A 25657-nucleotide genomic window follows, 5' to 3' on the forward strand; every position below is an offset into this window, starting at 1 on the left:
ACGGAAGCACCGGCACTGTTAGCAACTGTGCTGTTGCTTCCATGTCCCCACTCCCATAGAGTCCTTTGGGACTCTATGGGAATGGGGATTAACATTTTACTGTTGCCTGACTACCCAGGCCACAGAGTTGTAATGTTCCAGTGGCACCAGGAAGTCATGCGCGGTCAAATTTTACGAGTCTGGCGGCAACCCGCTTGTAGCACCGGCAGAGTTACCACCAGACTTGTAATGAGGCTCTTGGTGTCTTAGGAATTTGAGGTCCTAGCTCCATGGGACTCACTTCACTGTGTATGCTCACCCTAAGCCTTTGAAGTGGTTGGTGGATATTAAGGGAGAGAATTCAAAGTGGCTCAGGTTGTTCATGAGCCTACAGGCCTTGAACTTCACTATTGGGGATAGGCCAGATCCCAAATTCAGCAATTCTGATGGGTGGTACAACTCGGATAACCGACTGTAACAGAGTACCCATACAGGGGTAGATTAGTTCCCCCTGTCCCTAGTCTGGGGGGGGGGGCGAGTGTTAGGAAAGATTTCTCTCTACTGCACCTTTCCTTCGATTTTTATGGACCCACAAACCTTTTGCTTTTATTTATGATCCTGACCTGTACTTTTTACAGTGCAGTGTAGCCTTAAGCTTCACTACACTGGCTTGCTCATCTGTTATGGGGAAACTGACATGTCCTTCAGGCCATCAGTACTGGGAAACATTGTTTCCCTTAGTTTAGTTACCTTGTTTCTACTTTTAGTAACTTGTTATCACTTGTGGTAACTTTATCATTGTACAATGCATCTTACATTGCAGTGCAATGTGGTATAATTTAGTTTTTGCCCTAGACTAACACTCAAAGGATTTTTTTTGTTTACTTTACGTGCTAAATGGGCAAGCTGGTGGCAGCAGTGACTTTTTGGCATTTTTTGGTGCTTTTCGTTTTAGCCTTACCTCGTTTACCACATTTGGCTACTAACTGTGGATACCAAACATGGCCGTGCCACAAGGTTTTATGCTTGTCCTTTAGCCGTCTTGTTTTTTTAGCCTTCTTCCTGGCCTGTGAGGCCAGGAAAATCCATATATGGACTTCTAGTGCCCGGGAAAGCAGAGACTTTTGGCGGGCTACTGGGAGGCTATGTGTGTTTGCTGGCAGGATGTGGGCTGAGACTGTCCCAATCCACAAACTGGTTTCAGTGTGTCTGAGTGTTAAGCATGAGTGTTCCCGCCAGTGGTCCTGATTGGTGACGCTTCCGAATGTTGGGGACACTTTTGTTAGAATAAACTGTCCGCTAACCATTGGAACCTTTTACTGAACCTCAGAGACCCTGCCTTCGTTTTTTCCAGCATTACAAAATGTGTCAGAACTTTTCCTGAACTTTTGGGCTTAAGGCCCCAGACAACTTGGGGAAGGACTTTTGAAGCTAGGGCTAATTCTCTTTTGGACCTGTGGTGCATAAACAAATCTACACTTTCTTTTACAGGAGTTTGATCTGTGTTATGCCCTACTCTAGTGACTGTATATATATTTTTAGTGTTGTGATACCCCTACCAGTCAGTAGTCCTTTTTCATGGTGGTGTTGGCCATAAATAACTGTATTTGTATACTTACTGTCCAAGTGTGACTCCCATTGTGTATTCTCATTGTGGACCCTTTACAAGCTCACCACCTCATGAGACTTAGCATAGACCGCTCGCCACTGCTACCTTGAATTGGTTTGGCTACAGCTCCCAGAGTTTTCCCTGTCACAATATAGGTTGGCCTTCTATACATCTGTCCCCCAGGTCAGAGTATAGAAAATTAGTCCTAACACCCTCCAGTCCAAGCACTGAAGCACCGGCTCTTGGCTCCAGCATAGATCTTCATTCTTCAGAAGTCCTCCTCTTATCCAAAATCCAAGCTGGAGGCAAGTCAAAGCCCACCAGTGGTAATGATCTACACAGGCACACAGACACAGCCAGAAACAACCAGACAACCAGATATACATTCACAGCCAGACCCCGTTTATTAGCCGTATGTATTAAACTCAAACGTGCATACCAAAAATAATGCAAAACCAGTAAAAATGTAACTGCTGCAACCAGCTTGTTTTTAGGTTCATATAAATGCAACCAGGAGGGCCCATCTGTAAAAAGCTAGGGGGATACAAAAGTAGCCCCAATGCACTGAACTGTAAGGTGCTGTGTGTATTGTTAAAAACACAAGAATTCAAAAGCGAAACAATGTTTACCAGTACTGATATTCTGAAGGACCGATCGGTTTCCCCCTAACATTAGAGTAAAATGCAAGGGAAGTGAAGATGAAGGCTTTACTTCCCTTCAAAAAGTCAGGACAGGATCAAAAACAGACCAAAAAGAATGGGGTTCCATCGGAAACTATGGAGGGACAGTTGCAAAAAGAAAATCTTTCCTAACAATAACATTATCAATGTTGAGTTTAAAATTAATGTGAAAGCAGTTTTAAATGAAATAGTTTACCTTCCCTTTTACTTATAGCAGATTGTGATCTTTAATGTTTGAATATTTAGTAAATGCAGTGTTTAAAGATGACAAAATGGTGTTCCTCTTAGAGGTTTTTAAAACGGGGACGGAGACACTGCATAGTGTTTTTTTTATTGCTTAAATAGAAAAAAGGTATTTTAAGATGCTCATGTTTATATAAAACTTAAAATGCATTGAAATAAATAAACATTATTTCCCTCATGTGCTCCTTATTTATTTTTGCAGACCTTGTATTTGGCATCTATGCTCATTAAAGCTTTGTGGAACAATGCATTGGCTGCTAAGGCCCAGCTCTCCAAACAAAGTTCGTTTGCATCTTTACTCAACACGAACCTTCCCATGGGAAATAAAAAAGGTAAGCATGTCAGATGTGGTTTTGTTGAGATGAATCCACAATTGATACATTTCTGGTTTATGTCCATCAAGAGCATTAATAACATTTGACTTAAAGTAGAATTATTTTAACGAAACTGTTTTCATGTTATTTGAAGCGTGAGCTTTGACGACCATGAGGGTAGATGTTTGGGTCACTAAGGGGGCGAGGTGCTACCACAATTTGCTTGATATTGTACTCTGGGGTGGCGTGGGGAGGATTACCTGGTTTACCATCTTGTGGGGAGTAACTACCCACTTACAGTTGGAATTCTTTCTTGTGTAGGTACTTTGAAATGGTGAAGGTGGAGTCTTGCAGGTGTTTGCGTGAGGGAATATGAGCAAGAGAGGTGTAGAACAGCAGAGGAGGCATGCAAAAAGAGTGGAGAAGGAGGCTAAGGAGTGAAGGGGCAGACAAACATCCGGTGTTGGAAGAGTGGATTGGTGTGGTGTGGAGAGGATGTGAAGAGGGTGGACAAATAGGTGCTTGAAGAAATGAGAAGTGGGGAGGAGTGGTCTGCAGAAGGGGGAAGTTAGGTGCTGGAGAAAAGTGGAGGAGGCTGGAAAGAAAGTAGAAGAAGAGAGGGGAAATGTTAGGTTTTTGGGAGAGGAGAATGAGAGGATATCAAGGTCAACCAGAGCTGGGGAGAGGAGTGCAAGTGTAGATTAGAAGAGAATGGCATGCCAAACCCTGAGTAAGCAAAGGAGATTGTGGGACTACAAGGGAACCGTAACCCTACAGTGTGTGACCCTGGGAAGAATGATAGAATACGCATCTGGCGAAGCGCCGATGTTGGGGAAAGATGTGTCTGCTTTCTCTCCATAGACTTCTATGGGAACCCTCCTGTTAGGGAGAATTTTCAGAAATGTGCTAATTCCCTCCACCTTAGAGACCCCCAACAACTTTGCTGGATTTTGAGGACTTGATTTTTTTAACCTGGAGAGAGTGGGACCCTTTCTCCCACTCTCATGTATTATAATGTGATTTTATACACTGTTTCTTTTTGTTGTGCAGTCTGACAAACTCAATAGGCATCATCTTTTACTTTGTGTCATACAGCACCTTCAGTGCAGTGACACAGGGAAGTCTTTCAGATTTCCCAAATGTTTAAATACCTTCTCTGGGATAAACTACTGTTTCGAAGGGATTGTGTCCTCCGACGTATTCCTTATCTATGATATTTGTATCTCCAACTTGCTGGCCTCGGAAATTTTTTTTCCCAGTAGAGGGCGCTGTGCGTCGACGTCCGTCGAGTAGGTGTTCCTCGACAGCCACCATATCGACGCCGATGTCATCATGCCTATAAATGGCCATGCGCAACATCTGTTGTTCAGTTCCGTTTTTCCGCGCTTCATGTGCCTCGGAATACCGTTGCTCAGTTCGTCAGTCGAAATATATTCATTTTTCCTCGAGAAAACCGACTCGTACTCAATGGCTTCCTCCTCCGACCCGACGACTCCTCGGTCCGGTTTCAAAAAATGCTGAGACTGTGGGAAGAAAATGTCGTTGACGGATCCTCACAGGATCTGTTTGTGGTGTCTGGGAATCGAACACCAGTGTTCGGAGTGTGAGGAATGCCTTTCCATGACGGCGAAAGCCTTGAAGGAGGGTAAGGGGAAGCTCGAGAGAGGTAAGTCAGTTTTAACTTCCTCGAATGTTTCCGCGGTAGAGTCGAGACATTCGTCTCCTCACCGTCGAAAGCATTCTCGGTCTAGGTCTCGAAGTGGCTCTTACCACTCGTCGAGGTCTAGACACTCGAAAAAGAGACGAAGATCTCCTTTGTCGTCTTCTAGTTCCCCTGAAAGAGTACATTGCCCCACAAAACACAGCTCTCAGGCTGAGTGGGAGGAATTTCACGCTCACCTGATTCCCACGGAGGCGCAGGTCTGGCTTCGAGTGCTGATGCTTCTTCAGTGGTGAAGCGCAGGACTCTGATAATGGACAGGAAGGGCCCCTCTACTCTGGCTTTTCTGGCTCGCAGGAATATTCCCCTGTGCGTGAAAAGGGAGTATTACCTACTGACGGAATTATGCTCAAGCCTCCCACTCCCTTCCAACCCTCCACGATACCCTTCAACGATTCCCCGTGAAGTCTCACCTTAGGGTCTGGAAGGATGAGTTCTCCATCCTGCTTCTGATGCAGGGGCGCGTTGAAACCCAGTTACTTCACTGGATTGAGGTTTGATGGGAGTTCAAAATAAGCTTGACTATTCAGGTGAGGCGCTGTAAGAGTTCTGTTGCAAGTTCAAAAGTTCAAGCTTAATAATAATGTTCATTGTCTTATTGCAGCAAGCGCTAATGCTTATGTCTTTTTCCCCTTAGGGGCCGGGGTTCGGAATGCCGGAGATATATCGCCGACCCGAAGTGAAACATGCAGTTCCAGTAAATAACAGGTAAGTTCTGGATGAGCGTTCAGGTAATGTCTTTGCATTCGCTCATTCAATGTCTTTGTCTTTTTCCCCCCATAGGGGCCGGGGTCCGGAATGCCAGGAAGCGGCAGGACCCGAAATGAAATGGGAATGACCCAACAGGTAAGTCTTAGAAGGAAACTGAGCTTTTCCTATTTCCCTTCCTTCTCTCACCTTGTTTTCTTGTCTTTTCTCTCTAGGCTCTGGGAAGTGGGTGCGGATCCGGATGATCGCTGCTGAAGATGGAGGCGCCCAGGAAAGGTGAGTGAAATGCAGCGCTGCAGCGATCGAAGCGAAATGCTTTTAAAATGATGTCTTCCCTTTCAGGATCGTCGGTGTGATGTAGCTTTAGCAAGTAAGGTCTTCTTTCTCTCCAATTCTCTCTTATCTCCCTTTGCAGGCGACCCAGGATGCTGACCGGCGCGGCTGAAGTCCAGATGCAGGAGCTGACACGGTGAGCGTACAGCTGCGAGGAGCAGAACAACGCGAAGCGTGAGTTGCTGATCAGGCGTGATTTAAATAGCTTTGGAAGAAGTTCCAGGTATGTATCCTTCCACCGATCAGGTATGTATCCTTCCCCGACCACACCCAGGTGAATAGTAGTCCCACAGGTAAAGTAGTTCCATTCAGGCCTCAAGAGGGCCTGGATGTAGCAGCATGGTCTGCATCAGGTAAGTGCACATTAAAACACTTGAACACATGTCTAGCTTTATGAGCCTGGCGCCTAAGGCGCCAGGACAGGGGTCCAACATGAGCCTGGCGCCTAAGGCGCCAGGACTGTGTCCAAAGCCCCAGCTTGGGCCCGCTGGCACTTCCCTGGGGGGAATGATGGCTGCCTCTGGGGTTGCTGGGTCGGACCTGGCTCCTTGGAGGTAGGCATCATGACAGGAATTCAGAAAAAAGATGCTAAGCGTCTTCGAGAAAGCGGCCTCGACCCCCTCGAAGTCAGCTGAGGGTGATACCCCGGGTCGAAGCACCCGGCGAAAGAGTCGACCCGAAAGCGCCATGAGCCATCGGGAAGTAAAGCATCTTCGACGCCATTGTCGAAAGCCCCTTCGAAGCATATATCGGCACCATCGACGCCGTTATCGAAGGGTTCTTCGACGCATCCGTCGATCGAGTCGACGTCGATGCCGGCATAGACGCCGATAAAAGAAAAACCCACGGCTACTCCACAGCCAACGGTTACACCGAGAGCCTCCGACACGACTTCTAGAACGTCGTTGACATCCTCGAGCAGGATTCCGATCCTCTCGAGTTCTTCGAGGCCTCTTCCAGTTTTCTCGACAACTTTGTCGGCGCCTTCGAGGATTTTTACATCAGTGTCAACATCAACCTTTTCAAGGCCACTGATGATGGCTCCCTCTGCTTTAGAGATGGGTTTTATACCATTTCACAGGCCAGAGCATCCCCCCTTAACTTCAATTTATGAAGAAAGGGAAGATTCTGATCAAGAAAGGCCTTTTGGGCTGCAGAGGACCACATCACCTGAACCAGAGACTTTTGCCTCTGAGGAAAGAAGGTTGAAAGACCTTCAGGATGTATTACAGGAAGCAAGTGGCCTAGACACTTCCCCAGAAGTGGAATTTGTCAAACCAGACCCAGGGGAGCATGCTGAAACCCCTTATAGAACCCTAATGTCAAGAATTATGGAGTTCATGGGTTGGTCTGCGCCTTCACCTGTTTTTCAACAGGATGAACTCACAGATATTCTGGATAAAGGTCCACAGGAGGATCCTGTGGTTCCCTTTCATTCTGCTTTACAAAGAAAGATTTTAACTAACTGGGACACTCCTGAAGTTGTCCCTGCAGTTAGAAAGAAGTTGTCAGCGAAATATAGGGTATCTGCTGCTGACCCTGAATACCTATCTAAGCACCCTACTCCAGAGAGTCCGGTGGTCCAGGCTGCAACTTCATCAGGCAGTACATCTGCATACCCCACTGCTCCACAGGATAGGGATGATAAAAAGTATGATGCCATGGCTAAGAAAGTCTTCTCGGCCTGTAGCATGGCTTTAAAATCTATTAATGCGACTTGTACGCTCTCTAGGTTCAGCCACACTCTTTGGGAGTGTGCTTCATCAGCGGCTGACTGCCTCCAGGAAGGAGAAGAAAGGGACGCATTTTTAAATATCATCAGAGATGGTAAAGATGCAATGTGTGAGTCCCTTCAAACTGGCATTGATTCTGCTGACAGTATAAGCAGGGCTATGGCGACAAGTACCACAATCCGCAGGCATGCGTGGTTGAGAAAGTCCGGCTTTGCTTCTGACGTACAGGCCAGACTTTTAAATATGCCCTTTGACGGCTCTCCCCTGTTTGGTAAAAAGGCGGATGACAGTTTGGAAAAACTGCAAACATCTAAAGCAGCAGCCAAGTCACTAGGAGCTGCAATCCGCCAAACTAATTTTCGTCCCTCAAAATCCTCTTGGAGAGGAAGGTCCTTTCGCTATTTTTCCTCTTATGGAAGAGGCAGAGGACGGCCGGCTCAAAGAGGCCAAGGAAAATGTACCCGTGGTGGACGGGGTAGAGGAAAGAAAGCTGCATCAGCAGGAGCCGCTTTACCTTCGGCAACTGCATCAGCCGCTCCCAAACCACTCTGAGTTCTCCCATCACAAGACACCTGTAGGGGGCAGGTTAACTCACCATCTGACGGAATGGCAGGCTATTACGTCAGATGCTTGGGCATTGGAGACAGTTGCCCAAGGTTACTGCCTGCCTTTTCTACGTATCCCTCAGAGCCATCCACCGGGGAACAGCTCTCTCAAAGTGCCGGATCCGCTCCTCTTGCAGGAAATTGTAGACCTGCTGGAGAAAGGTGCCATAGAACCGGTACCTGTAGCGGACAGGAACAAGGGCTGGTACTCCCCCCTACTTTCTCATACCAAAGAAAGATGGAGGACTGAGACCCATCCTGGACTTACGAGAATTGAACAAGTTCCTCAGGAACGACAAGTTCAAGATGGTAACTCTCTCTCAGATCCTTCGGGCCATCCAGCTTCAGGACTGGTTGGTATCTCTGGACCTTCAGGATGCTTATTTCCATGTGCCAATCCATCCCAAGAACAGGAAGTACCTGAAGTTCCCAATTGGCAACTCTCATTATCAATTTCGAGTTCTGCCATTTGGGCTGACCTCCGCCCGAGGGTCTTCACCAAACTAATCTCAGTTGTGGCTGCAAGTCTAAGGAGGGAAGGGATTCACGTCTACCCCTACCTGGACGATTGGTTGATCAGAGCAGTTTCTTCGGAACAAGCTCGGATCCAACTAGATTACGTCTGCCACTTCCTTCACAAGCTGGGCTTCTCCCTCAATTTAAAGAAGTCACAGATGATACCATCACAGAGACTCCAGTTCATTGGAGCAGTCCTGGACACGTCCCTGGGAAAAGCCTCGCTACCAGAGGTGAGTGCTCAAGATATTCTGCAGATGGTCACCAGGTTTCAAAATGCCCAACGTCTCCCAGCATACGACTTTTTGAGGTTGATAGGCATCATGGCATCCTGCATATCCCTTGTGCCAGAGGCTCGCCTGAGAATGAGATCCCTTCAGTGGGCACTGAGGACTCAGTGGTCACAATTCTCAGGGAGGATGACAGATCTCCTCCGGATTCCGGACAAGGTAGCCCACGACTTTCAATGGTGGGCCTATCCAGAGAACATCTTGAAAGGTTGTTTTGGCAACCAAGGCCGGAGATAACAGTAGTCAAAGACGCCTCACTCACGGGGTGGGGAGCCCATGCCAACGACTTGACCATCAGCGGTGGTTGGTCTCCATCGGAGTCCAGACTACACATCAACCTGTTGGAGCTGAGAGCCATCAGACTGGCACTGAAGGCTTTTCTGCCGTCTGTACGGGGGAGAAACGTCCTGATAATGACGGACAATACAGTGGCCATGCACTACCTCAACAAAAGAGGAGGCGTAGGGTCACTGCCACTGTGCAGAGAGGCGATGCAGCTCTGGTTTTGGGCAATTCAGGAAGGAATCTCTCTATCGGCAATTCACCTAGCCGGAAAGAAGAACTTGACAGCAGACACTCTGAGCAGGCAGAACACAGTCTCCCACGAGTGGGAGATAGCTCAGGAAGTCCTTCAAGAGATCTTCACCCTTTGGGGAACCCCTCAAGTGGATCTGTTCGCCACCAGCATCAACAGGAAGTGCGACAGATTTTGCTCAAGGGAATTTCCCCCGAGAGGAGCTCTAGGAGACACGTTCGTAGTGGACTGGGAGTTCCCACTTCTGTACGCGTTTCCTCCGGTCCCTGTCATTCCTCAAATGATCAGGAGGTTGAGAAGGTTTCGGAAGACCATGATCCTAATTGCTAACTGAAAGGTTGAGGTACAAGGATTGGGACCTTCCAGATGACGTCATGGAGGTGTTGCTTTCGGCCAGAAGGCCAGCAACTAAAACTCTATACCGCTGCCGTTGGAATACATTTTGCAGCTGGTGCAGAGAAAAGAATATCGAACCCTTTTCATGTGGTACACCTGCGATGTTATCCTTCTTACTTTATTTGGCAAATTCAGGCCTTCAAGTTGGCACTATTAAGGGCTATCTCGCAGCACTATCGATCTTTAAGCGCACTGCAGAGGAACCATCGTATTTCAAAATTCCATTGGTAATACAATACTTGAAAGGTCTAACTAATGTTTACCCTCCAAGACCATTCCAAGTTCCCTTATGGGACTTAAATCTAGTTTTAAACTTCCTAAAGGGTGCTCCATTTGAACCACTCCACTCTTGTTCATTGAAGTTTCTCACCCTCAAAACTGTTTTATTGGTAGCATTAACATCTGCTAGAAGGGTTAGCGAGATACAAGCCCTATCTTGTAAACCTCCTCATACAATTTTTCACAAGGACAAAGTCGTTCTACAGGTGAAGCCTAACTTCCTCACAAAGGTAGTTTCTGAATTTCACATTACTCAGAAGATTAATTTACCTTCATTCTATCCTCCTCCCCATCCGGGGAAAGAGGAAGAGAGACTACACAGGCTGGACCCTAAGCGAGCCTTGAGTTTTTATATCAGTAGACTTGCTAAAATTAGACAAGCAGACGAACTCTTTGTAGGTTACGCAGGACATAAGTTGGGATTAACAATAACCAAACAAACCATCTCCAGATGGATTATTTTAGCAATTCTGGAATGCTACAAACTGGCAGGGAAAGAGCCCCCTCAAAATCTAAGGGCTCATTCGACCAGGGGTATCGCAGCCTCCTCAGCTCTTCAAAGAGGGGTACCAATTAGAGACATATGTGCGGCTGCCACATGGTCGTCCGCACATACCTTTACCAAATTTTATAGCCTGGATTCCTCCTCTAGTCAAGAGACTAGATTTGGCAAGGCTGTGTTACACTCTGTTCATGGCATCTCTTACTCCCACCTCCAATCACATACCACTGCTATGGGAATCTATCATAGATAAGGAATACGTCGGAGGACACAATCCCTTCGAAGAACAAGTTACTCCTTACCTGGTAACGTTCTTTCGATGGGATGTTCCTCCGACGTATTCCTTATCGCCCCTCCCATCCATCCCCGCAGTAACATTTCCCTTGTGGTTGCAGCTTACGCTCCTTCAAGGGTAGTAACCATTCATGCAATAACTACCTTGCTCTACAAAACGGAACTGAGCAACGGACGCTGCGCGTGGCCATTTATAGGCATGATGACGTCGATACGGTGGCTGTCGAGGAACACCTACTCGACGGACGTCGACGCACAGCGCCCTCTACTGGGAAAAAAAAATTCCAAGGCCAGCAAGCTGGAGATACAAATATCATAGATGAGGAATACGTCGGAGGAACATCCCATCGAAAGAACGTTACCAGGTAAGGAGTAACTTGTTCTTCTCAGAGCAGTAAAGTGAAATTGACTTTACTTACCATTGTAACTTGCTAGACCCAGCACACACTATCTTAGAATAGAGTGCTGGAGGGGTTACTTAGTATCCCCTTTGTCTAGCTTCTCATAGAACATTGTTATGTTACCCTTTTCTCACTGAATGGCTGGTGGCAGTGGTTTGGTTTGAACTACCACGATATGCCTTTACCGGGCTGCGTTCGCAGCTACAGTAAAGCAACCACGGGAGCCATCTTTGTCAAAAAGGCCCCCGGTCTTCTTTTTTTGCCATTTCTTTGTGGAAAGGTCTTTCTTGAGATTTGCTCTGCGCACCAAACCAGGTTTGGTCTCTTTATTAATTTCGCCTTTGGCGGGATTCACCAGTGAAGTCCGCCTCTGGCTCCAGAGTGTCTGGGGTAGATGGGAAGTGATGGAGGTGCACGAAACTCCCTGTGCTTAGTCTCCTAGGAGACCTAAATGCTCTCTGATGATTGGCCGGCTGACTGTCCGGAAAGGACAGCCACCCTGCTGGGTGACTGACAGTTAGGCTGGAATTAATGGGAGAGAACTGAATAAAGGCAAGTCATTTGGCTTGGAAGGCAGTCGAGCACTGGACGAAGGAACCGAAGAACAACTTGAAGAGGGCGCCTGCTGCAACTCCTGGACTGTTGGTTTGCCCTGTGAAGCCCTGCTGCAGTGCCGAAACGCCAAGTTTGCATCGACAGAGAAGCCCCTGCAAGGACGACTTCTCCCCTTGAGTTGGTGGGACCAATCAACTCCAAAATAAGCCACCTGGACCTCCATCTCGGAGCTGGTTGAATTTCCACAGAGTTGCTGCTGGAAACCGAATAGCCAGGGAGAGGAACACCAGATTGTGTGCGTTGCTTTTAAGCTGGCCTAGAGCTTTTGGAAGATCCTCCGGACTCCCAAGAAGCAGGACTGACCGAGCCTGAGCCCCCTCAACAGAGTGCCGCACCCCAGAAGCAAAGAAAGCCCATCTCAACAGCCAGGAACCGCAGTGTTGCTATTTGCGGTAGACGCGAGGAGCTGAAACACTGAACAGCCACTGAAAGTGAAGTTTGCTGGTTGCGAGTTTTGACCGTCCCAGTGCATTGCAGGAGTCCCCCAACGTCCTCCCTCTTGTCCCCATGATTGAGGCCCAGGAACAGCAAGATCTGATGAGCTGCACAGGAACATAGGTCCTTTATTCTCCTAAAAAATCTGGTCCTAAAACATATAGATGGACAATTAATCAAAGGCCATTATGACAGTCTCTCAGTATATTTACTTGGGGATGGTATTTGAAGGTAGCGTTCATGCGCAAGGACAGCTAGAGCGTGTGGAGTATAAATTGGAGATAGCATTTTCCCAAACAAAAATTATCATGTATCGCTATGGTAAATTCTCACTTTATCCTGCGCTAAATTATTGGAATCAGAAAGTCCTGTGTCTACTATATGGTCTTGAAACCTTACAATATAAGTCACATTTTCAATTTGACAAATGGGAAGCACAATTTTGGAAGCAAATCTTTCAATTACCCCAATGCATGCCAGGATCATGGATCCGCTATGAACTGGGCCTAATCTCACTTCACGCTCTCTACCTGTGGCATCTATGTTCATTGTTTCGGAAATGTTTAATTTCAACAGAACTGGATGTTATGTTAAAAACACTAACCAGGGCTCCAGATAAGGTGAGTGCAGGCCTTTTTACTCATGAAAATCTTGTAAATATGACAGCTTTATTATTTTCCTGGGTACATTTACACACAGGTTTAGAACAGAGGGCAGTGCAAAGGTCTGGTTACTTAACAGAAACCAGAAGGCTTCTTGTGATTTTTATCTACATGGATGTAATTGCAAACCACCTCTGAAACTGAATGTTTTTCTCTGAAGCCTTTCAAAAAAATAAACTGCACACTGATAAAAGGAATGGTTTCTTTCCATTCAACTTCAGAAGCACTGTGCACGTTTTCCTAGAATTTTAGGATTGTATAATAAGATGGAAAACTAAGTTGTGATTTCCAATGAAAGCAAACCAGTATTGCACAATTGTTTTTCAGAGTTCCTGTGCTGTGTGCATAATCATGCAGAGGCAGATCATTTTTACACTTATAATTTAATTTACAGTCTAATTAGAAAAAGTGTGTAAAATGATGACAATACATAGAAGTCAGTATACGTCCTCAAGGAACCGGGAATTGATGAGATACCGCTGAAACCGGTTGACTTAAGGTTCAGGAGTGATGACCTAAACCATGTGATCCATAAGAACAGAATGATGGACACGGTTGAGATATGGCATCAATCTTTTAGAATACTGACAGCTTAAAAGAAATTACAGCTATTGAAATCTTTTAATACTTCCTTGATCGTTGAATCAAGGTCAGATGAGAGATAAGACACACAGATTGAAGGCGATGAGAATAAAATGATTGATCGACCGAGATGAATTGTACAACCTTTTAGCAGTAGGAAAGTAGTGAGCGAGGACAGGGAAAGATTCCATTTGTATTTAACCCTCCTTTGACAGGCGATACATCAGCACTACCCCAGGGCAAATGCACTCCCGGAGGAAGGGCTAGTTAGTGAATATAGGGATATCTAGTTAGTTGTAGGGATTCAGAGCATAGGAATTACTTGTTCAAAAAATGTGTTCTGTCTACATGGTGTTAAACCCTCTTGAGATAAGCCTGGCTGCTCAACATGCTACCAACCTGTGTAATACAGACTTAAACCAAAGGTTGGGTTCCTATTGCCAGGAGGTCAGGGTTGCTGTAGTGCACCCAAAGGGTACTGCATACAATCTTGCCTAACAAAAAGCAAAGTCCCCAAGGTGTCACCTGTCCCCCCAGATTTTGTGTGCTTCATACGCCCCTCTAGGAGGCAGGCAACCAAACATTTTGGATCACGTTTTGGCTTTATTAAATCTACAAAATCCTCACCTGGCCCTATCACTGTGGTGGAAGTTCCCTATTCTAAAAAGATAACAATGCTTGTCAGGATGTCCCACAAACACAACTATTCCTCTGTCCAAAACTAAAATTTTCTGGAGAAAATGTCTCTTGACCTCCCAGGTTTCTCGTCTTTGGATACACTTCATAAAACATGATATGTTCCTGAATTTTCCTACAAAATCCAAAAGAAAAGTTTGTTAGTCTTAACCCGCTTGGATTCTGCTTTCTTACACAGTTCAAAACAATCAACAGTTCATTTAATGTAACAAGACCACAAAGAATAGACTCTTGGTTTCCTCTTGGGTTTCACCACAACCCGCGGCTCAATTGGTTCTCAACTGACAAACGATCCTGTTACTCCTTTAACTTACCTTCTCCTTGTCTTTGTCCACCCTTACAGGGTGTTTGGATATCAGGTAGGATATATTTGTCGTGTCGGTGGTCTGACTGGGACTGAGGGACTCTGTTTCATGTAACTGCTTATAGTTTGTCAACCTCTGTGTTTGGGTGTGGGTTGTAATTCAGACTGGGCTCAGCCTTCTTGGGCCAAAGTCTCCCGCTTATGGAATATATCTTTCACCTACAACCCTTGTGGTTGTTTCTGCTTTGTTTTGGTTCTGTGTCACCCCTCCTACGGTATAGGCTTCGGGTTCATCTCCTCAAGATGGTTTGCTTACTCTTTGGATTTTAGTATCCCCCACCTGGGTCTTGTCTTGGGGGAAATATCTTTTATTTACATGCCTCGTGTTGTTTCTGCTTCTCTCAGCTTTTCAGTCAGCCCTCCTGGGACGTAGGCTTTGAGTTCATCCCTTTGGGGAGGTTTGTGTACACTTTGGTTTCTAGTAGTCGCCTCCTGGCTCTTATCTTGAGGAATGTATCTTTTATATACAAGGCCCATGGTTGTTCCTATGTCGCTCAGGTTTTTGGTCACCCTTCCTAGGGTGTATGCTTTTGGTTTAGCAGAACCAAATAATTACAATTATTTAAAAGTCCATATGACAACTTTAAGCATCATTTCGTATAAAAATGATACACAATTTATATACTTTAACCCATTGATTTGCAAGTCGTTATGACCTGGTTCTGCGTCGGTCACCTATACTCTCATCACGCTATGTTTATCGTAGCCCAACTTATATAATTTTCTGTCCTATATCGCTTGACTCTGCTGGATATACATCAGGGGCAAACTTGTGTGCATCTGAGGAGGATTTCTGGTGAATTCCACTGTTATATCTCCTTTGTATTCCTGAGGTTTCCTATGATTTCTACATGAATGGTCTTTTAATTAGCCTCATCCCTGCCCCGGGGGTACCAGGTTAGATGTTAATTTATCTACCTGAGTGGTGTAGCTGAGTATACAACTTCTGACCACACTGCAACCCTTTATGTTGCTGTAGCTGTCTTTCCTATACCAGGATGGATAATAGCTTGCCCTTTTTAGCCTCACCTAGCGGTATATAGGCTATCTTTTTTTGTTACATTTAGCAAATTTGGGTCTCCAGATTGGACCAATAAAAGGTTATTTGGCAGCGCTTTCAATCTTCAAGTGCACATCGGAAGAGGTATCTAATTTCAAGATGCCATTAATCATAACATTTCTGAAAGGGCTCACTAACGTGTTCCCTCCTACACCTTTCCAAGTACCGATTTGAGACCTTAATCTTGTGTGGAAATTTCTGATGCACGCATCCTTTGAGCCACTCAATTCATGTCCACTAAGACTACTAACTTTCAAAACAATTCTGTTTGTTGCGTTGACATCAACCCGCAGGGTTAGTGAGTTTCAGGCCTTATCTAATAAGCCCCCTTTACTAGGTTTTCCTTGGGGTACTCTCCTGTTCCCTTTCCTCCATACTGTATGGGCGTCCCTTGCTAGGGACGGGAGACTGAACCTTTTTAACCAGAAAATATCTTCTTCCCCTTTAAATTTAGCAGCGCAGAGGGGCGCGGCCATGGGAGCATGCGCTGCCCTGCCTCCGCCCACCGGCGCCACTCCGCAGTCCTCTTTTCTGCATCGACGGGAACAGACTGCTTTCACCAGCGCTCCTGGGTTTGGCTTTAGCCTTGTAATTCCACGTGGTCTTCTATCTATTTGTCTTTTTCTTTAATCAGGTACTCGGTCCTCTGGCGCCACGCTCCTCCCCAGCGCATGTCGACGTCCTTGGGCTTCAGCAGGTGTCCAGCCTGCTAAGGGCTCTTCCCTACGTCCGACCCCCACGCACTTTGCCTCCGCTGTCTTGGTCCCAACCACGCCTGGCAAGGTTGTACCACATGCGACACGCTTAAACTGCATGCTCTGAAGAAAAGGTTAGCTTGGCGGAGAGAGCTCTTCGTCAGACACAAATCAAGGCCCAAGGTAGGGCCACTCTTTTCATCCAGCAAGGGTGACTCCTTTCCTAGGAACGAGCGGGAGGGGCCACCAGCACAGGTACCAAGGCTGTTTCAGCCACCGGCTGCCAGGCCGAGGGGTCGCTAGATTGTGCCGTTGAGGTTGCTCAGGGACTGCAAGATTCTTTTACCGGGTATCGACCCGAGGGGCTACGCCCTTCTACCGGGCAAAAGTCTGAGGGGGTGCCTGTACGCAGCACTACCGGCGACACAGCCGAAGGCACAACGCCTACCAGGCCCCATCCTGAGGTGCAGAGGAGGGCTCAAGCTCCACCGCCAAGAGTCCAGGAGGAGGCCTGGGGCCCAGTGCGGCAAGCACCTCGGCACAGGCACGTGGCATGCATCCCGACAAAATGGTCACCATGCCAGACAAGATGGCCGCTCGCTCAATGCTAACCCCTTTCACGGAGCAGGCAGAAGAATGAGTTACAAGGTGGGACTGGTCTTCACCAGGTACGTGGCCTACAGCATATCCTTCAGTGTCACAGGGCAGATGTACCCTGTAGACGGCAAGGCAGAGTACAGGCTTGGCTCCTATGCCCACACCACCTAGCGCCCCACCGGCCTATAAGGACATGTTTTTTGAGAAATTCCTCATGCTTATGAGATCCCTTCAGATGGGATGCTATCAGGGACATATTACCACCGGTCAATCCACCAGCGCCCACAGTCATTCCTCCTATGGCTCTAGCACCTCAGGCCCCCACGCAGCCCCCAGCTGCCCACGCCAGGCCCCACAGGGACGGCTTCTCTGCCTCCGGCACATCAGGCAGTTCCATACCAGCCTCCACAGCAGCCTCCGGCTCTGGTCAGCACACCTTGGCCTTCGGCACCTAGTACTTCTCTGCCCGCTCCGGACCATCAGGACACGCTGGTGGACACCGATGAGGAGGACCCAGACACTCGGTCTTCGGCCAAGGCATTCCATTAACGGCTCGCAGGTCTGGCCGAGTACTTGGGGCTTCCACAATTCGAGGCTGAACAACCAGAGGCAGGGGTCCTGGCTGAGGTCCTCACTTTACGCCCTGCGGCTAGAACAGGGATTCCGATGCAGAATTACCTTGTTGCCTTGGCCCAAAAGGGATGGTTTAAACCCCATTCGGTGCAGCCCACCAACAGGCGCCTCAACGCCAAATACAGGCAATTAGAGCGGGGATACACTCTTGCTTCCAGCACACCCTCAACCACACTCTTCAGTGATTGCCACGGCCTCTAGCTACTCGAAGCCGCAGTCTTCCTCTGCCCCCTCGTCCTCGGCTTTGCTAGGCAAGGAGGAGAAGATCTTGCAGGCTTATGGAAAGAAGGTCTATTCCAACTCTTCGCTGCACCTTCGTCAGTCTAATTCGGATGCCATGCTCGCAACTGTTAACCAAAGGCTTTGGCGGGAAATAGCTGACTTTCTTCTGGAAGTTCCGGTGCACAGTCAGGCACGTTTCAAGGTGGGGCTGGCAGAAGCAAAGATGGTGGCTCAAGACATTATGGAGTCCACAGTGGCACATATTGACACCTCAGAGTGTGCCATCTGCATCGCCATGGACATGAGAAGGGCTGCCAAGTTCAACCCGGACGTCCAGGAGTGCATATTTATATTGGACCTTCCATTCGAGGGTGGTGACTTCTTTCACTCCACCACAGATGAGGAACTTGATGAGAAGAACAGTTCCCAGACTGCGAAATCCTTATCTATCCTCACAAAGTCCATGCCCAAGACATACAACCAGACGCACCAGCGTTCAGACAAGGTGCAGGCCTTAAGCGGGTTCTGGGGCATCCAGGAACTACGGTCCAGGCAGCTGGACGATATATAAGTCAACACCGCTGCAAACAGCACAAGGCAGGGAATAAGGGCTTTTTTCAGTCCACCTCCTCAGGAAAAAAATGACACTCCCCTCTGGGTCCACGTGTCTCCGGTGTGGGTCAGGCTTGCCCTCCACGCACAGCATTGGCGCACGAGGTTCACAGACCCCTGTATCCAGTCAGTAATGTCCACGGACTACGCCTACCGGTCCCTCCCTCCTTTCCTCTACTCCGACAGATTGGGACAACATCTCTATTGGCGGAAATCCGATCACTCGTACAGAGTCAGGCTGTGAAAGAAGTCCCTGCCTCCCAGCGGGGCATGGGCTTCTACTCCAGAATTTTTCGCAATACACAAGAAGAACCAGGCTGGCCTGAGAGTTGTTTTGGCCTTTTGCACCCTGAACATTTTTCGTCTTCAAAAGTTCAAGATGGTTACCCCAGCGCTTATTGCAGAGACACTGTGCTCCCTGGATCTGGAGGACGCATACCTACACGTCCCGATTTGGCAGCCTCATCAGTCCGTTCTGAGGTTCAGGATCATGGACTTTCATTTCCAATACAAGGTGTTCTACCCTTTGGCCTCAATTCAGCCCCCAAGGTCTTTACCAGGCTTATGAATGCAGTAGCAGCCCTTCTCAGGGCCCAAGGTCACAATTTCTATCCATACCTAGACGACTGGCTCGTCGGGGCTAGATCCCCGGAGGCAATCCATCACACCTCCTCCGCCCATATGAACACGCTACATGAATTGGGATTCTCCATCTATCTCAAGAAGTCACAGCTGGAGCCGACGCAGAGGCTAACGTTCCTGGGCCTCATCTGGGATACGAGATCCATCAAGAGGGCCACGGGTAATTTTCTCAGCAGTCAGGTGACCTCAGCATGGTGGTACCAGCACCTCCTGGGTATCATGCTGGCACTGGCAGTGAACTCGTCGCATTCCTCCCTTTATCCACTAGGACCTGGTCTGGTGGAGCACGGACTGGAATCTGAGGATAGGCAGACCCTTCCGACAACCGGCACCGCAGGTTACCATCACCACAGACTCTTCCTTGGAGGGCTGGGGTGCTGCCCTGGACAACCACAGCGTCCACAGAGTTTGGTCTCTTCAGGAACAGGAAGCCCTTATCCATTGGCTAGTGCTGAAGGCTATCGGGCTCGCTCTCAAGGCCTTCCTACCGCTCATCAGTTGCAAGATGATCCTCATTGAAATGGACAACTCCACCAGCATGTATTACATCAACAAGCAGGGTGGTACGAGGTCTCCTCCTCTATGCACCCTGGCGGTCAACATTTGGGAATGGGCTTTGGTGAACAACATACACTTGATGGCGATTGGAGCCTAGAGGCGGACAGGCTCAGCAGGTTGGGTGCGGACAATTACGAATGGCAATTGAACGATCAGGTCCTGCAGGGGATCTTCGACAAATGGGCTCTTCTACAGGTGGACCTCTCCGCCACATGGTGCAACAGGAAGTGCCCTCAGTTTGCATCCTGGCAAGGACAGTGCCCCGGCTCTCTGGGAGATGCGTTAAAGATACAGTGCAACAGCATGAACCCATATGCCTTCCCTCCCAGTCCCCTGGTACACAGGATGATCTGCAAGATGAGGGAGTCCCAGCACCTCAGTATCATTCTGGTAGCTCCTTGGTGGCCGGCGAGGCCATGGTTCGCGGACCTTCTCAGCTTGGCGGACCAACCTCCGATGCACCTTGCACTGGTCACAGCTCATCTACTGTCGTAGCAGGGGGGCACGATCATCCACCTCAGCCCACAGAAATTGGTGCTTGCAGCGTGGTTCCTGAACAGGTTTCAGTAAAGCAACTGCGTCGTTCGCAGGCTAGCCTATAGATCATACACAGTGCTAGGAGCGAGGCTGTTAGGAGCCAGTACAAAAGCAAGTGGACTAGGTTTTGCCACTGGGCGGAATCTAAGAAAGTCGATCCTCTTACGTGCACATTGGTCGACGTGCTATCCTTCTCTGCACACCTTGCACACTCAGGAATGCAAATAGACACATGCCGCACCTACCTGGTGGCCATCGGAGCCTACTGGAACTCAGAGGAGGATGTTTTCTCATCCTCGAAACCGGTGGTTAAAAGCAATTTGGCAAGCCTAACCAGGCTCTACTCGCCTATCAAGAAGCCACACTCATTGTGGGACCTCAACATAGTGTTGGGCGCCTTGGCGCATACACCTTTTGAGCCAATGGCGTCCACGGAAATAAGGCTGGTCACCATTAAGACAGCCCTTTTGGTGGGTCTTACGTCTGCACGCTGGGCCAGCAAAATTCCAGCTCTGGTGGCTTCAGAGCCGTTGACTACTTTTCATAGGGACAAGGTGGTCCTCAGAACGCACCCCATGTTCTTACCTAATGTAGTCTTTGTTGTACCTGAATGAGGAAATAGTCCTGCCTACTTTTTTCACAGACTCCAAGAACGATGGTCAGAGGGTACTTCACTGTCTAGATGTCAGGTGTGCTCTAAAATTCTACCTGGACAGAACCAAGAGCTTCCGCCAATCTGAGGCTCTCTTTGTCACCTTCGGTTCGTCAAAGCCAGGATATCGGGCTACTAAGGCCTCCTTAGCAAGGTGGATGGTTTCGACCATTAAGGAGGCCTATGAGAGGGCAGCACAAATCGCTACCGGCAAATATGCATGCCCATGCTATCAGAGCCACAGCCACGTGAGCCACTCCTTTGGCCTTTTGCAAGCACTACTGTTTGGTTGCCAGCTCCAGGTCAGATGCAGCATTCAGGCAGGCAGTATTAAGGAACTTGTTTTCTTAAGGATTGTTACCTCTCCACCATGGGGCTACATTGAGTTGTAATCACCCATACAGTATGAAGGAAAGGGGATGGGACATAGGAGTAATTATAAGTTACTCTCTGTAGTGATTAATGTACTCATAGTCCATAGTCCCCTTTTCTCCATACGTCCCACCATCCTCCCCCCTAATAAAGCTGGTTTCCTTAGGCAATGGGAATATTGTCAACGTGTCAATGAGGACTGAGGAGTGGCGCCGGTGGGCGGAGTCATGGAAGCGCATGCTGCCGGGCTGCGCTCCCGCGCGCCTCTAAATTTAAAGGGAAAGATTTTTTATGGTGGAAAATGGTTGTCTCCCGTCCCTAGCGAGGGACGCCCATACAGTATGGAGGAAAGGGGTCTATGGACTAGGAGTATGTTAGTCACTACGGTGAGTAACTTATAATTTAAATCTTTTTTGCCAAAAATGTTAACATATTTTCATTTATCCCAGAAAATCGTGTTTCCTACATTCTATCCACCTCATCCTGGCAAGGAAGAAGAAAGGCAGCATATGCTTCATCCCAGAAGGAGTTTGAGCTTTTACGTTTCACGAATAGCAAAAATATGTCAACATGACCACCTTTTCATTGGGTATACTGGACACAAACTGTGTCTTCCAGTTACAAAACAAACTTGGTTCAGATGGATAATTCTTGCTATTGCACAATGCTAAAGATTGGCCGGTTAAGATCCCCCAGAAGGCCTGATAGCTCATTCGACAAGGGGCATGGCAACATCATCTGCTCTGCAAAGAGGGGTGCCTATGAAAGACAAACATATTCTATCCAGGCCCAAGGTAAGGCCTTTATTCTCCATCGCACCCCACAAGGGAGAATCCTTCCCAAGGACTCGCCCGCGCGGGAGGGACTGCCCAGGTTCTACTACCAAAATGTGCACCGAGGCCTCCCCAGCTACCGGTCTACGGGTCGAGGGATGCTCGGGTCCTCCCGGTGTCAGTGATGAGCGACCAGAAGGTTCTTGTACCGGTTCTTCACCTGAGGGGATAAACCCTTGTCAGAGGGGCCACGCTCTAGTACCAGCAATACGTCCTAAGGGGGTGCCTAAAAGCGGCTCTACCGGCTCCCGGGCAGAGGGCGTTCTGCCTACCAGGCCTCGGCCTGCGGAGCTGGGTAGGCCTCAGGATCCACACTCCAGAGTCCTTGAGGAGGCTGCTCCCAGCGAGCCGAGCAACACGACGCAGGCACGTGGAGGGTAGCTGGACAAGATGGCCACTGTGCCAGACTTCACCCGTCTGCCGCACCAGGAGCGGGAATTTGGTCAAGAACGAGTGCCGAGGTGGGACTGGTGTCAACCAGGTACGTGGCCTACAGCCTATCCTTCATTTGCGCAGGGTAGATTCCTGCTACGTCGATATGGGCAGGGTATTCAGCGCTTCCAGCAGCCGCCCGCTACTCTGTCTATATCCCCTACTACCCCTCCAGCCTGTGAGGACAGGTTTTTGGAGAGGCTCCTGGGACTCATGAGGTCCCCCCCGTATGGGTGTGATCCTCATGGATGTCATCAGCGAGTTCCTCCCGCCAATGCTTCCAGCACCTCATGCTCCTCCGTCGATGCCTCCGGTCCCGGCTCAGCCTTTGCTACCTGTTGCGGCCCCCCCAACCTCTTCAGGCGATTCCATACCAGTCTCTGGCTCCGGTCCCGGTACCCCAGCCTCCGGCTCTCACTACTCCTCCTCCTCCTCCGGAGCAGGATCCTCCTAACCCCAAGGTGGAAACGGACGAAGAGGAAGACCCTGACACGCCATCGTCAGCCAAGGCCTTCCATGAACGTCTTGCAGGGCTGGCTGAGAACCTGGGCCTGCCTCAACCCGAGGTCGCGCAACCAGCGGAGGGCGTCCTCGCAGAAGTCCTCACACGACACCCCTCTGCTAAAACGGGAATTCCACTGCAGACCGATGTAGTCACCCTGGCCAAGAAGGGTTGGCTCAAGCCCCACTCTGTCTACCTGGTCAGTCGACGCCTGGACGCCAAGTACAGGCATATGGAGGGGGATACACATTTGCTATCGGCCCACACTCAGCCGCACTCCTCTGTGATCGCTGCAGCATCACTATACTCCAAGCTTGAGTTGTTCTCAGTCTCCTCTGCGGTGCTGCTAAGCAAGGAGAAAAACTTGGAGGCTTACGGGAAGAAGCTGTATTCCAATGTGTCCTTGCATCTTCGTCAGGCCGATGCCATGCTGGCGGCCGCTAACCAGATGTTGTGGCAGGAAATTGCTGATTTCCTCCAAGAGCTTCCTACACAGAGCCAATCACATTTCAAGGCGGGACTGGCTGAGGCCAAGTTGGTGGCGCAGGACATCATGGATTCCACCGTGGCCCACATTGACACCTCAGGCCGGACCATCTGCATCGCCACGGACATGAGAAGAACAGCCTGGCTCTGTGTAAATTCGACCCGGATGTCCAGAAACGCATATTAGACCTGCCGTTCGAGGGGGCGGGACCTCTTCCACTCCACCACGGATGAGGAGCTGGACAAAAAGAAAAACAACTCACAAACGGCCAAGTCTTTATCCATCCTGACAAAGACCACGCCCAAATGGTACACCCAGTTACAGCAGCGCTCCGGCAAGGGGCATACATATGGAGGGTTCCGCAGCTTCCAAGAATGGAGGTCCAGGCAGCCGGAACGCTCGCCGACTTCACATCGGCGCAAGCAACAAAAAGAGGTGAGGGGGGGTAGGGCCTTTTTCCAGCCCCCCTCCTCTGCAACAGCCTCTGAGGGAAAGAAGGCATGACACGCCCCTCCGGGTCCTTGTGTCTCCAGTGGGGGGCAGGCTTGCTCTCCATGCACATTTCTGGCACCAGAATTTCGCGGATCCCTGGATCCTCTCTGTAGTAGCCACGGGGTACCGCCTTCCTATCCCATCCCCTCCTCCCCTCAAGTTGGGTCAGCAAGTCTTCTGGCGGAGATCTGATCGCTGGTAGAGAGCCAGGCCATGGAGGTAGTCCCAGCCTCCCAGCGATGCTTGGGCTTTTACTCCAGGATTTTCACCATTCAGAAAAAGAACCAGGCGGGCCTGAGAGATTTATGGGCCCGTTCCACCCTCCACCTCTCCCTACCTCTACAAAAATTCAAGGTGGTTACGCCAGCTTTTATAGCAGAGCCTCTGTGCAGGGGAGACTGGATGTGATTCCTGGATCTGAAGGACGCGTACCTACACATCCTGATATGGCAGCCCCATCGTTCTTTCCTACGGGTCCGGATAATGGGCTACCATTTCCAGTACAAGGTCCTTTCTTTTTGCCTCAACTCAGCCCCCAGGTTCTTTACCAGACTCATGAATACTGTGGCTGCCCTCCTCAGGGCTCAAGGCCTCCACATCTACCCATACATCAACGACTGGCTTGTCAAGGCTACACTGCCGGAAGCAGTCCACCACGTTTCCAAGGCTCTTATGAACACACTGCACGATCTGGGCTTTTTGCTCAATCTCAAGAAGTCGCAGCTGCAACCCACACAGACTGACATTCTTGGTTCTCATCTGGGACACGTGCTCCGAGATCACAGCCATCAAAAGGGCCACTACCCACTTCCTCAGCAGAGAAGTGACCTCGGCCTGGCGGTACCAGCACCTCCTGGGTCTCTTGGCAGCGGTCCTATTAGCTGTCCCCCACATGAGAAGGATACAGCTGTACTTCGCGGCATCATTGAACCAGGAGCGGGGCTCTCAATCTGAAATGGTCAACATTCCTCCCACTCTCCACCCGGACCTCACATGGTGGTTAAGGGACTGCAACCTATGGGCGGGCAAGGCCATACGGCCTCCCACCTCGCAGGTCACCATCACCACAGACTCCTCTAGAGGGATGGGGTGCCACCCTGACAATGTCTGTCCACGGCAAATGGACCCGACAAGAGCATGAGTACAACATCAATTGGCTGGAGCTGAAAGCCATTTGGCTAGCGCTCAGGGCATTCCTCCCACTTATCAGGGGCAAAATTGTCCTCAAAACTCGACCAGCATATACTATGTCATCAAGCAGGGAGGCACCAGATTCCCGCCACTGTGTAGACTGGCAATCAACATATGGGAGTGGACCCTGGAAAACGACATCTACCTCACAGCAGTCCACCTTCCGGGGGAATCCAACCTGGAGGCGGACAGGCTCAGCAGGTTGGGAGCGGACAACTACGAGTGGCAGCCAAACGACCTTGTTACTCAGATCTTCAGCAGATGGGGTATCCCCCAGGTGGATCTCTTTGCCACTTGCCACAACAAGAAGTGCCCTCAGTTTGCCTCCTGGCTTGGACAGGGCCCTGGCACCCTGGGCGACACATTTTGGATACAGTTTAACAGCATGACAGCTTGCGCCTTCCCGCCCACTCTGCTGATTCACAGAGTGATTTGCAAGATGGAGTCTAGCCAGCTCAACATTGTTCTAATAGCTCCATGGTGGCCAGAAAGCCATGGTTCTCGGAGCTGCTCAGCCTCTCGGAGATCTCTCCGATTCACCTTCATACGGGGCCAGCACATCTTCTGGTGCAGCAGGGGGGGGGGGGCACCAGAAGATGTGCTTTTCCCTTGGCAGGTCAGGACCAATTTGCTTAGGGAGGTTCTCCTC

At 49.2% G+C, this 25657-nt stretch overlaps 1 protein-coding gene across 1 annotated transcript in view; it reads left to right on the plus strand.

Annotated features, from left to right (window-relative positions):
• USP34 (ubiquitin specific peptidase 34) overlaps window positions 1–25657 on the plus strand; it is a 3618222-nt gene that overhangs the window by 695193 nt on the left and 2897372 nt on the right. Inside the window, exon 12 of the mRNA XM_069608012.1 lies at window positions 2714–2843. Within this exon, the coding sequence (XP_069464113.1) occupies window positions 2714–2843 (130 nt within the window). The remainder of the gene's footprint in view (window positions 1–2713; window positions 2844–25657) is intronic.

The sequence above is a fragment of the Ambystoma mexicanum genome, chromosome 4q, assembly GCF_040938575.1.
Source record: "Ambystoma mexicanum isolate Mex_15411 chromosome 4q, UKY_AmexF1_1, whole genome shotgun sequence".
NCBI lineage: Eukaryota > Metazoa > Chordata > Amphibia > Caudata > Ambystomatidae > Ambystoma > Ambystoma mexicanum.